This window comes from Lycorma delicatula, chromosome 3, assembly GCF_047948215.1.
Source record: "Lycorma delicatula isolate Av1 chromosome 3, ASM4794821v1, whole genome shotgun sequence".
Classification (NCBI taxonomy): domain Eukaryota; kingdom Metazoa; phylum Arthropoda; class Insecta; order Hemiptera; family Fulgoridae; genus Lycorma; species Lycorma delicatula.
The window spans coordinates 89,479,364-89,492,063 of NC_134457.1; the positions used below are offsets into that span (position 1 = coordinate 89,479,364).

The 12,700-nt window shown below is 28.1% G+C and overlaps 1 protein-coding gene across 3 annotated transcripts in view; it reads left to right on the forward strand.

Moving 5' to 3' along the window:
* The window catches only part of LOC142321787 (C-Maf-inducing protein-like), a 284,140-nt gene that overhangs the window by 96,251 nt on the left and 175,189 nt on the right, over positions 1 to 12,700 (forward strand). For all 3 annotated transcript variants that reach the window (XM_075360174.1, XM_075360175.1, XM_075360176.1), the window contains exon 2: positions 7,852 to 8,331. In XM_075360174.1, coding sequence (XP_075216289.1) covers positions 7,894 to 8,331 — 438 coding nt within the window. In that variant the 5' untranslated portion in view covers positions 7,852 to 7,893. The remainder of the gene's footprint in view (positions 1 to 7,851; positions 8,332 to 12,700) is intronic.

Sequence of the window (12,700 nt, forward strand, 5' to 3'; positions counted from 1 at the left end):
TTTTGGATTTAGGACTGCTGTAACATCTAGTTGCGCAGCTCCCCTTTTGATTGCAATCGACTGGACCAAAAAAGCCCAAAATCCAAAAAATTGGATTTTGGACTTTTTCTTAATTGCAGTAATAAGTCCTCATTGAGAGCTTTTCAACGATATATCATAACTGGTAATTATTTTAATTGATTCCAGAGTTACAGCCAAATAGAATTTTAATTAATGAACTATTTGGATCTTTCAAGGGAAGACACATCGGTTCGAATCAGACTTCATCACCTTTTCTTTTTTTTAAATTTAATTATATTGATTTATTAATAATTATTAATCTCTGATTGTAAAAGAATGTATACAATAAATAATAATTCAATAATAACAATAAAAAAAAATGAAAAAAATGAGAAGTTATTAGTGAGATAAAACTTATGCACTTTTCGTTTTATTTCAACATTTTTTGCAGAGGTCAGTAATTATTAATAAATCAATATATTTAAATTAAAAAAATATATATATTAAAAATAAATATATATATATATATGTATAAAATATATATATATATATATTATTAATAAAAAATATATAAATATATATAATATATATATATATATATATATATATATATATATATATATATATACTAGCGGTCCCGACAGACGTTGTCCTGAAGCGGCATTATTCTGTAATAAATACACACACATAAATATAAGTAACTTAATTAAGTTAAAATTAGCAGGAATGTGTTCTAAATTTCATTAAAATGACTATTAGTATGATATTATCAGTTTGTGATTGTTGTATTATTGTAATGGGTTTATTGATTAATTATGTGTAGTATGGTTAATATTTATTTATACTAAATATTGAGATGTCCGATGAAAATTGATTTAAAAAATCGAAACGTCGTAAAATTAATAATTAGTGTAATTAATAAATTTTCATCCACATTACTACTAATTTTCACTTAACATGATTCTAAAAAAGTACCTCCTACATATTTTTTTAAAAAATAATTTTGATGTTTCATAACCTTGTAACAGCTTAATTAATCAATTAATAAAAAAATTAAAGCACTGTAAAAAAACAACGTAGTTAAAATTTTGGTAGAAATTTTTCTCATTCTTTTTTTTAACATCTATTTTACAAAATTTTAGATAATTGTAAATTAAAAATAATTTTAGAAAATTTTTTATAAAATTAATCAGCTAAAACATTATGAATTCAATTTTTTAAATATACTTTAAACTATATTATAAGTAACTTATATTTTAATTTTATAAATGTTATAATTTATTTTACAAACTTAAATTTTTATTTTCAAAGAGCCGTTCAATACTTCATAAGTTGCATAGAATCAAATGAGAACTGACAATTTCAATTTGTAGGTTAAGTCGATTGTTATTGAATGCACGTGTATACATCATTAAAATTCATGAAAAATCATGTAAAATACTCACTTCAATACTGCACCTTAGAAATTTGCACAATGTACATTTTTTAATTAAACTTTAAACGTTATTTCAATAAATAATAATATAATATTATATTCTCAATAAGCGCGCAATTCTAGCAGACTCGGCAATGCTTCGCTATTGCTAGATCTGAGTATACATACAGATTAAATGACAATAATTGAAAATTTCATAAAACCTTAAAAAAACTGAACATTAGCAATTTAACAAAATTTACCTTTCACTTTTAAGTCAGAATGTAAATAAATCCAAATGGTAAAGCAACAGCACTACCTATCGGATTTAATTCACACCACTCTCTAATCACAGTATTCGGTGGAAAATAATTTTTAAACGAAAAGTGTTGTGGCTGCTAAATCATTACAATTAATACTGAACATTAAAAAACTTACAAAACATTACGGAACCTTATAAAATTTCACCTTTAACTTCATAAAATTCAGAATGTAAATAAATCCAATTGTCAGAACAGCACTTCCTATCGGATTTAATTCAAACTATTCTCTAAATACGAATTTTAATGTAAGAACAACACTAAGCTACGACGCAAGTAACCGATATGCGAAAAAGCAAAAAAATAAATAATTCCTAGAATCCAATCGCAGCACCAACTACCGGGTTTGACTGATAAACCAAAAATTAAAAGAAAAAACTTCTAAAACGCGATCGCAGCTCTGCCTACCGGACCCACTCGCTGCCTACCGGACCCAATTGTGAACCTTAACCATCCCAAGATCAACAAAACATTTTCACTTCAATACTGTACCTTACAAATTTGCACAATGTATATTTTTTAATTGCACTTTAAAACTTTATTTCAATAAATAATAATATAATATTTCTCAATACGCGCACAATTCTAAACGCGATCGCAGTGCTGCCTACTTGTTACTTAATCAGTTGTGATTTTGTTTACATTGGCAACGGCCATACGGACTCTTTGTGATTGGTCGTTGTGTTTGACAGCGGCCATCTTGCATTGATCTGATTGGTTTTCCTTTGTTTACATTTCCATCTTGTTTATTAGCCTCTTATTTATTAAAAAACTGTTTTCTCGCGATTTTTTGTAACACAATAATAACACAAAATTACGAAATATTTTTCTCAATTTGATCGCAGCACCAACTGTTGGGACAAACTAAAATTAAAATAGAATATTATTGAATATTTGATACTGCGATGGTAGTTTAGTCTGCCGAATCCAATGTAAAACATTCCAAAATCAACAACTACTTATAAATAAAAAAATAATTAAAAAAACATTTTCCAGTGGACCAAATTGTGAATCTAAATCATTCTCGAATCCCCTTGAACACACACAAAATTTCATCAAAATCAGTCCAGCCGTTTAGGAGGAGTTCACTTTCATACACACACACACACACAAGAAATATATATATAAAGATACACGTATATGAAGCCGGATTCGAACCAATGTGGGCATGGTTACGGATCTGACACATTCTCACTTATACCACGTAACTACATGAACGATGTGAAACAAAATTAATGTATAAACTAATGTAAAATGCAGACATAGACACTACAAAAATATGTGATGCAATATGGTGTCCACCACGATGAAATTGTGTAAGTGTTCGCTTTATTAAAGAACTGGAGGATCGTATCTCACTTTTAAATGAAATAAGTTCATTGCAGCAAAAAAATGTGTATATGTAATTTAATAGGCGTACAAGGAATCATGTGGTGTCCACATCGGAGTTTTGTTTATCCGGTACTTTTGATTGCTAATTTGCCCTCCTGGAATTTTAAAAACGATTGCGATTTAATATAACTGTCAAGAATAAATGCACGTTGAGACTGTATAAAACACATGATTGTCTTTTTATAGCATAGCTGGCACTGACAGACAATAGGGAAACAGATTATTTGATTGTTGTGTATAACATCAATCAAGTAATTGCGGGGGTACGTTATTGCTACAGGATCAAGCGTTACTAACCTCACCCTTTAGTGACAACCTTAAAGCAAATTTCCCGTTTCAATGGATTAATGAATTCTCAGGTTGAGAAACGTTTCGCTTACCCTGAATTATTGTAAATATAAAGTTGATGTGCTTATAAAAGTGTCTCGTATTTATTATAATAATATTTAATTGAAAATTATTGTACAGTCAAGTTCTTGATAAAAATACAATGTATTAGATTATGATTATCAAATTTAACATGAATATTGTTTTTATTTTTTAATACGGTTTTTTTTATTGTTACATAAAAACTGTTTTATATAATCAGAAAAGTAACATGTTCGTTTACATAAAGATTTGCTTTTTATTAATGATAAAAATTGAGGGTATTTCGGTACTCCTCAAAACATTTTTTTCTAATTTATGGTATTTTTTTTCCTTACTAAAGTTGTAAAACATAGTTCCGTATTAAAGTTATATAGAAAAATACTTTTGTATCTAATTAAAATAACCTCTCGTGAAAAAAACCAAAAGAAACATGTTCTAATAACTGTATTTACAGTACCGCACTCAATGCAATTTTTCTATTCCAGTGTGCCGGCATCATAATCTATCGACCAAATACTGATTGCATGTTCATCCCATTCATTTCTACAGTTTAAATCAAGTTATTTATTAAATTAAATAATAAAATTTTACTAATTTTTAAAAACCAAACAAAAAATTAGGGCCAGAATATGATATGATTGTCGTTTTGATGTCTTTAAGGCTGTAAACAGTGCTCATAATGAGTTACATTAAGAAGTAAAAAATCCTTTTTCGGCACGCTGGAAGGTGGAGGTAAATTTCACCCGTGAAACCTAAGTAGAAAACCTAAGTGGAGGGATAAAAAAGATTTCCACCTTAAATTTAAAACTTAAAATTTACTCAATTCGAAAATGGTTGCATATGAAAACGGTTTCACATGTTTAGCATACAAACCCCATCTTCTTATAATTCCAGCAACATTTTGATAACTTTGGTCAACACTTTGGCTGTAAGTTTGTTCATAACAAAAATTGTTTCAAACAAAAGTTTTAGGTAATGTTTAGAGGACTAACGACCATTTTAAACCTATTCAATACTGTGCATATTAAGGGAGGTATGATTTTTTTGTCTTCGAAACCCCATTTTTCAACCCTCTGGGCCAATGCTTGGCGATATCAAAAAATGTACTCAGATTAGTTTTAGGCCCTTATCCAAAGAATAGAATGAACTTTAAACGAATTTGATATTTTACTTAATAAGAAAGTTATAGCGATATTTTGTTTTTTCGAAAAAGCCCTCCCATTTTCACCCCGTGGTCCAATTTTGCCCATTAACGAACTCACCAAGATTTTGGGTATTTATATTTTATGTATCAATTTGAACGTGATTAGCTCAAAATTACGGCAGTTTCATGCCCACAAGAAATTGAAATATATATACCATGTAAATACAAACTTTTGAACTGACGGTAGTTTTGGGATCTGGGGGATGTGAAACGCGAAGATATGTCGAAATTTTCCGGAAGTCGAATCATGGTACCTGTTACAATAGGTAGCTTTCTTATGATATCTACCTAAAAAACTTGAGTCTTTATCACTTTCATGTTATAAAATAAATATGTTTGTTGTATATGTAATAAAGAAAATTTCATTTAAAACCGCAGAGTACTTTTTACGAACAGATCAATTGTAGTGAGTAATTTTTGTAATTTAACATTCATTCTGTTTATTTACAATCAATGCCAAAACTGTTTGACATACAGTTGTTTATTTAGTACAGGAAATGTAATTTTACATGAATATAACCGACAATGAATTCGTTTGTATACAAATACAGAGGATATTTTCATCTGTTTTTAAAACTAAACCACGCAGTCTAAAAGAGGTTCCCACCTCAGTTAATCCGTGAAACGTCATTATGATGCTCGGAATATAATTGTACGCTTAAGCGTTTGCGTCACTTAGGATTAATTTGAATTTTTTAATAATTCAACGAAATAATTTTAATATATATACTTGTTATCTTTTCGCATATCTGTTTTTATTTTATTAAATTTTTTTTATACTTACGTGTTTGTATATATTTACGATATATATAGATAAAAAATAAAATATAAATATTGTGGTGTTTTAAATATTACCCAATTCTTAAGTTATCATTAAGTTGAAATTAAATACTAACTGTTTTTATATAATAACTTGAAATATAATAATTTAATTTTTTTTTTGTAGTGACTTACAAAAAATATTTTTGTTTACGATAATTTTTTAATTTTTAGAGATTACAGTAGTATTTTAAATTATTCGGGCAGTTAACTTGATGAATATTTTTATTTAGGGATCTCCTCATTTCAATTACCTTGCTGGATCTGACACTTTTAACGTTTTATTGCGGTTTTTATTATTATGCTTTTCGTTTTAATTAATGAATAAATATATATATATATATATAGTTTGTTACTCATAAGCTCATAAGCGCACAGCTCAAATTACTTAACCTAAGTAGGTGAATTTTGAAGGATATATTGTTTTTATTATGCAATAATCTACTAAGGAAGAATTTTTGAAAGCGCCGTGTATAAGAGAGTGAAAAGAAAAACCAAGTTTTTTTATGAAAATTCTTAAAAAAAGGTGTTTTATTCGTGAAAATTGTAATTTATATTCTTCTTTAAAAACAAATTGATACGTATTTAATCATTTTTGAAAAAATCCAATTTTGAAGAGAGTAAAATCTTTCATGAAACAATATGAAACCGAAGTAAAATTTGTATTGAAACAATTCTTTCAGAGTAAAAAGGTACATGTTTCGCCGTTTTTTAATTTCAGTTTTGGGGGTCAAGTCAGCAGATTAAAAATTTATATGAAAATTCTAAATCTTAACAATAAATTCTTCTTATTCAGTCAAGGGTTAGGTTATTGAACCTGTCCCGGTATCCATCTCCTCAAAGGTCTTCCAACATCTCTCCTTCCTTCTGCAGTATATACATATGCCCTTAAAGGCAATGTGTAGGAACTCGTCCTGCACAGATGACTGCACCAACGTCTTCTGTAATTGGCGGTTCTTTCTTTTATAAACGAAACTACCAGTTGTTCCCTTACACTAATGTTTCTATATCTATCAATTAAGGTACAACGCAAAGTACTTCTTAAAAACTTAATTTCTGCCGCCTGAATTTTGCTACAGTCTTGTTTCGAGTTCGTCCAGGTTTCGCTTGTAAACAGCGAAACGCCAACGCGTTGTAATTCTTATACCGTTTCTACCCTTTATATTTCTTAATGTGCGGTTAAATATTGTTTTCGAAGTATTTTTAATTTGTCGCTCGACTAAAATTTAGAAAAAAAAAGACATTTTTTTTTTACTAATGATTCTTTAGAATGGAATACTTCAAGTTTAAATTTATTGGAATTTTTATATCGATTGATAGATTTAATAAATCAATACTAAATATTTAAACATTATTTTTTTTTTTTGATAGAAAAAATGTAAATAGATAATACTGTAGGAATAAAATCAATTGTAAATGTTATAATTGAAGTAGATTTTAATTTTAGGTTTTACCTAAATTCTAAAAAAAAAAAATATTTTATAAAACCACTGACATCTTATATTTTTTTGATCTAATTTAAATGATTTTATTTCTACTTATTTTTGTGAGTTATCTATCTTAATACATTTTTAGAAAGTGTGAAAATATATTAACACATTAAAAGCGGGCTTAGAAGCTCTCTATTAATGTGTTTATATATTTGTTGTTTATTAGTAACAATGTTCTCTAGTAATAGGTTTATAATTGGTTTATAAATAGGTTTGTATATTCTAACTATTTAATAACTAAATAATATTAGAAAATGTTTTAGATTTTTAAAAACTTGCTTTATACGTTTTAGTCATACATTAATCAAATTATTATCATATATTGCACGAGTTTAATTAGTAGGTTAATTTGGGTTTTTAAATCCCGCATAGCCGTTTTGCAGATTTTTACACCCGCATCCTTAATTTACTCCCGTACGGGTGGATTTTTGCAAAAATAATGGTAGAATATTGTATTGTCACCCGACCTTAGTAACTGTGCAAAATGCCATCAATTGGCAATGTCAGGAAGTACGTTAAATTAAGGATGCAAGATTTGAGGACAAACATGAAAAAAAATCTGAAAATTAAAAAAGCATTGCGAGTTAAAATAAAGCAAGTAATTTAAAAAATTATTTACTAAATAATAAATGGTATGAACTGTTTTTAAAAGTGTTCAGATCATTTTTGATTTGAAACTCTTATAATTAATTTTTAAATAAAATAGTTTTTTTCGCACGCCTGAAATTACACGATTACTTGAAATTAATTTTATTACTATTATTTTAGATTTGATTTAGAATTATTAAAATATATAATTTAAACAATACGTAAAAAATTATTTAAATTTTTTATTTGTTTCAGATGTCGGAATATCCTGAAGTAGTGTGGTGCTAGTTTTTAATTATGAAAACGACAGATGAACCATGTTGCTGCGATTGCTCGAGTAGTAGCAGCAGCAGCAGTAGTAATAGTAGTTTGAGAAATAATAGTAATATTAGTGATAACTTAAGTAGTGGTAAAAGCTGTTGTAATAGTAGCAGCGATAGTAGTACTGCTAGCAGTCCCGATCGTTGTGCAGACACTAGACCTTCAGTGGTAGTTGTCAGTCGAAGTTGTGAGAGTCCTCCTACAATAGAAACACCTCCGAGTCCTACAGCTCTTAGTAGTACATCTGTTCCGATGCAAGGCCCACGTTTTAAATTGATTTGCGAAGGAGATATTCAAGTTTGCTATATTAATCATACTCGAACTGTTATTTCTAAAATAGTTAGCTCAAAGTTCCTTCGACGTTGGGAAAACCATCGACTCTACCTCAATGATTCTTGTATCTCGTCTAAAACGGTGAGTTTTTAAAAATATTTTAATAGTAAATATTTTATATATTAATCTGATATATATATATAAAACCATCCTTTGGATTAGCGCTTTGAACCACCAGATGTAGCAGTTCTGTGATGCTTCTGGATCCTATTTCAAATCCAGTTAAAGTTACATTTTCTTTTTCCTGGATGAAAATTTCCTGTTTTCAATGTAATTTTATCGATTGGGTTCAAATAATAGGAATAATGAGCCTACCAACAGATGGCTCTTTCATTTCTGGAAAAATCATAGTATTGCAGATTATATTATTCTCAAAAAAAAAAAAATATATATATTTAAATAGAGATAATTATATATATAAATATATGTGATAATTTAATTGACGTCAAATACAATAAAAATAATCTAAAATGTCGTTTGGATATGTATGGTGAAACAGGAAAAATAAAATGTATTTTCTAATGCCTTGTTTTAGAAAAATTAAAAATAATAAAAATTATCGTGTAATGGTGCTCAGATATTTTAATAAACTACCCAAAAGGATCCAAAATTTTAATTTTATTCTTTTTTAATAGAATTCTACGTAAATGGTGTCTAAATCCTTTTTTTTATATAAATGAGTTTCTTACCTGCTCTATGATTATTTTCTTCCCGTACAAGAATAAAATGATTTATTTACCTATATTTTTATTATTTTATTTAACTGTGTTTTCTAAATTTTAAAAATCAATAATTATATAATATAATTATTTTTTTTTTACTTAGTAATGATGATGGAAATAGTAAATTACGTAAATGTTTAATTCAATAACTGTTATATTGAGAAGACCTTTATCCTAAGAAAATGAATTGAAACATAATTAAAGAGTAATTTAATTGCAGCTAATCGGCGCTGAATAGTTTATCAAATTAGCTGGTCTGTTTATTGATCAATATTTCAATTTTTTGAGTTGTATGAGGAATGTGCGTCAGTTACCTGGAAAGATCCAGACAGCTGTCTTCTGGGTAGGGTATTTGTGTTTTATTGTATGAATTCATGGTCATCTTCTCACGTTATGATCTCTTATACTCTAAGAGGTAGGACTTCTTTTTTGTTTTTAGTGAGTTATGGAAAAAACTTCTATTCCAGATTTTTAAAGGGAAAACTACGGATTTTTTCCGCCTTTTTGCATATGAACTTGTTCACTTACACACTATGCACATACAAGTTTGCGGACATAGACCTTATGGTTTAAATTTCCTCAAAATTTTCCGAACATTGAGGCTTTCTACTTAATTTTCCGCCGTTATGCATGTAACAATATCCTCTACTTATATTTAAATTTTAATTTAACCCAGAGTGATTTACCAACCTTGAAACTTTTCCACCTTTCATCGCTTCAACAATTTCCATCTTCTACTGCTTTCCGCGATGAGTTATTTACAATCAGTGCAAGTATTACTACTATTTTCGATCACTTTTATCCATAGACTTAGTAAAAAAAAGGCCCGTACTTCTTCGACTATTAATACAGTTGTCTTTCCCATTTTGAATTATGTGAATACGGCTAAAACGTCGTATTCATTATGAGCATATCATGATAATTGTGTTCTCAATCGCAGCTTATTTGTCTAATTGGCTTGACGGTTTTGGTTAGTAGATTTCATGAGGATTTAAAAAATTCATTATTTTTTACTTAAATTTTTCTTTAGTTGGTACGTTACTTTTAAATAGTTTATATTTTTATATGATATTATTATATACGAAACAATCAGGGCTCCGTCTCCCTGGACCCCCACTGTATTCATTATTCACATGCTTATGAGAATAATACTGATAAATAACAATTCAAGCCTGTTCAATTTAAAAATAGTATTTATAACTGATTATCAGTGCTCCGGACGGGTAAAAAAGTATTTTGTAGCTTTTAGCCCCCCTCCGGTTTTTTAACCCCACGAGAAGGTGACCGTACTTCATTTCTCATTTTTTATTTAAAACACTTATTTTTATTTGATATGTTTTAGTCAAATAACCGGTAAAGGAAGTCGCGGCACACACACACACACACACATAGTAACAGTGTGTTACTATGCACTGGCTGTTGTGGTTGAGCCGCTGCGCCGTGTACCATCTCACCTTTAAAGGTACTTTTCTTGATAACCGAAAGAGATATTGAATAAAGACAAAACAGACCTTTTTCGCAAAAAAAAAAAAAAAAATTTCTAATACTGTAAGTAGTCTCCGAATTCGATTTGACCAACAGTTTGGCCATAGTTAAGTCCAACATCAGAGTGGAACAAAATCTGGTTGTTACCGCAAGCCATTAAAACGGTCTCCATCTAGATACGGTGAAATACTTCGTAACAGCAATAGTCCTATTTCTTTGGGTATAAAAACTATGTTCGTACAAAATTTCAGTTCAATCGGGTGAGGAGTTTTTGTGTGAAAGAATAACAGACCCACAGATACCAATATATATATATATATATATATATATATATATATATATATATATATATATAATGATCTCTCAGCTATATATATATATATATATATCAGATTTATGCAGTATTTAAACGATAAAATGAGGTCAGCCCTCATAATTGTTTATTTTATATTAATGTATGTCTGTGGAATTGTTTAAAAAAAAGGTCACCTTATCAGTTGTCGAATAACCGTTCTGTGAATGCCCGTAGCTGAAGAACTATCAAGATGGCTTTATGTCGACTTGTCTGAGAACTCCATTTGCTGCTGGTTAGCTACATTATATACTAATTGACTGAAGCCTCTACTGGATAAATCCAGGTCGCAAATAGAAATTCATAAATTTATAAAATAAACATTACTTTGCAAAATATAAATGTACGTGAAAAATTTAATTAGGAGGCAAGATTAACTTTTTAACTATAATTGAGATTTCAACATACTGTAAGTTAGTGTAGTTAAATTATAATTAAATATTAATATTATTATTGTTATAAAAAAAGGAAAATATATTGGAATATTATTTTGTATTTAAAAAGCGTATTTTATGACGTTGACTACTTTTTCTAATGTGTAGTTAAATTGCTGGTATCTTAAAAATAAACACGTCATTTTATATTAATCTGTCTGATAAGTAAAGTTAATTTTTTACGTAAATTATTACTAATTTTTTCTTCGTTACCTTTATTTATTGAAATTAATTAATTAAACTAAACCTAATTAATGATTTCAATACTTTTATTTAATTAATTCACCTAAATTAACTCAATGGGGCATAATTGATAACACTAATCGAAGTAATGAGAATTTAAAAATACATTTTTTGATAAGCTTATGATTTCAGGGTAAATAATTAAAGTAGTTAAAGAATTATTTTGTTATATTTCTTTAAAAAAAAAAGATATTTTATATACGATATGCTCGGTTATTATTATTATTATTTTTTTTTTTACGTTCTAATTATATCTTTAAGGAGAGAAAAAACTTTCTTTATATTAAAAAATTAATATATTAGAAAAAAAATTAATAGCAATTAAAACACTTCTATTAAAGGATTCATATCAATACATCCTTGTTCATTGGATAATTTGGTATTGAACACTTTCCTTAATCTTAATATAACATCTCTTATTATTTTTTTTTTGTTCGTGGAAACCATTTCATATAAAATTTACTGTTATTTTTATTGAGAAATACAGCCATACTAATGACACGAGTGTATTAACCACACTGTTGTTTCACTATCCGTTTCTATTAACAGCTGTGACGCATGTAAAACTTCTCCAACAGAAATATAACTTGTAAAAAGTTTTCTATTTATGATTATTATATACTTACCACTATCATGAAAAACGTAGTTGTCATTTTAAAATTGTATTTCGATGAATTTGTCCTGCTGCTGACAACTGAGTGAAGAAACTTCGAAAGGAATTATTTATCTTTTTATTTTTCTAAGTATGCTAAACGTAGGATGATAAGGTTGGCCGTACACTGGTAGGTTTCTCTGAAGGTTTTAACTACTAGAAATGAATTTCGCAAAGAAATTTGTGATTTACTTTTTAGGCATACTAAAAAAGTTTCAACCTTCTAATACAAGAGTTTCAGGTGTTTTTGCAATTTATTTATTCCGGAAAAATTTATGCAGCGATTTAAAAAAATTATATCCGTTCCTCATGTACTTATGTTTATAGTTATAATTCTGAAATTGTTATATTAATAAGAACATAAAGAAATTCAGGAAAAACGTTTTAGGTGATTACCATCCCTAATGCTGTAAATTGCTCATATTAGTAATGAGATAATTCAATTTTCTATAAAATTATAATCTACAAAACTTTTTAGGTAGATTTCTTAAGAAAGCTGTGGGACCACGTTTACTAGTTTTATTTCTGGTCGGTCTTCTTCCAATTCTCTTTATTTTCAAGC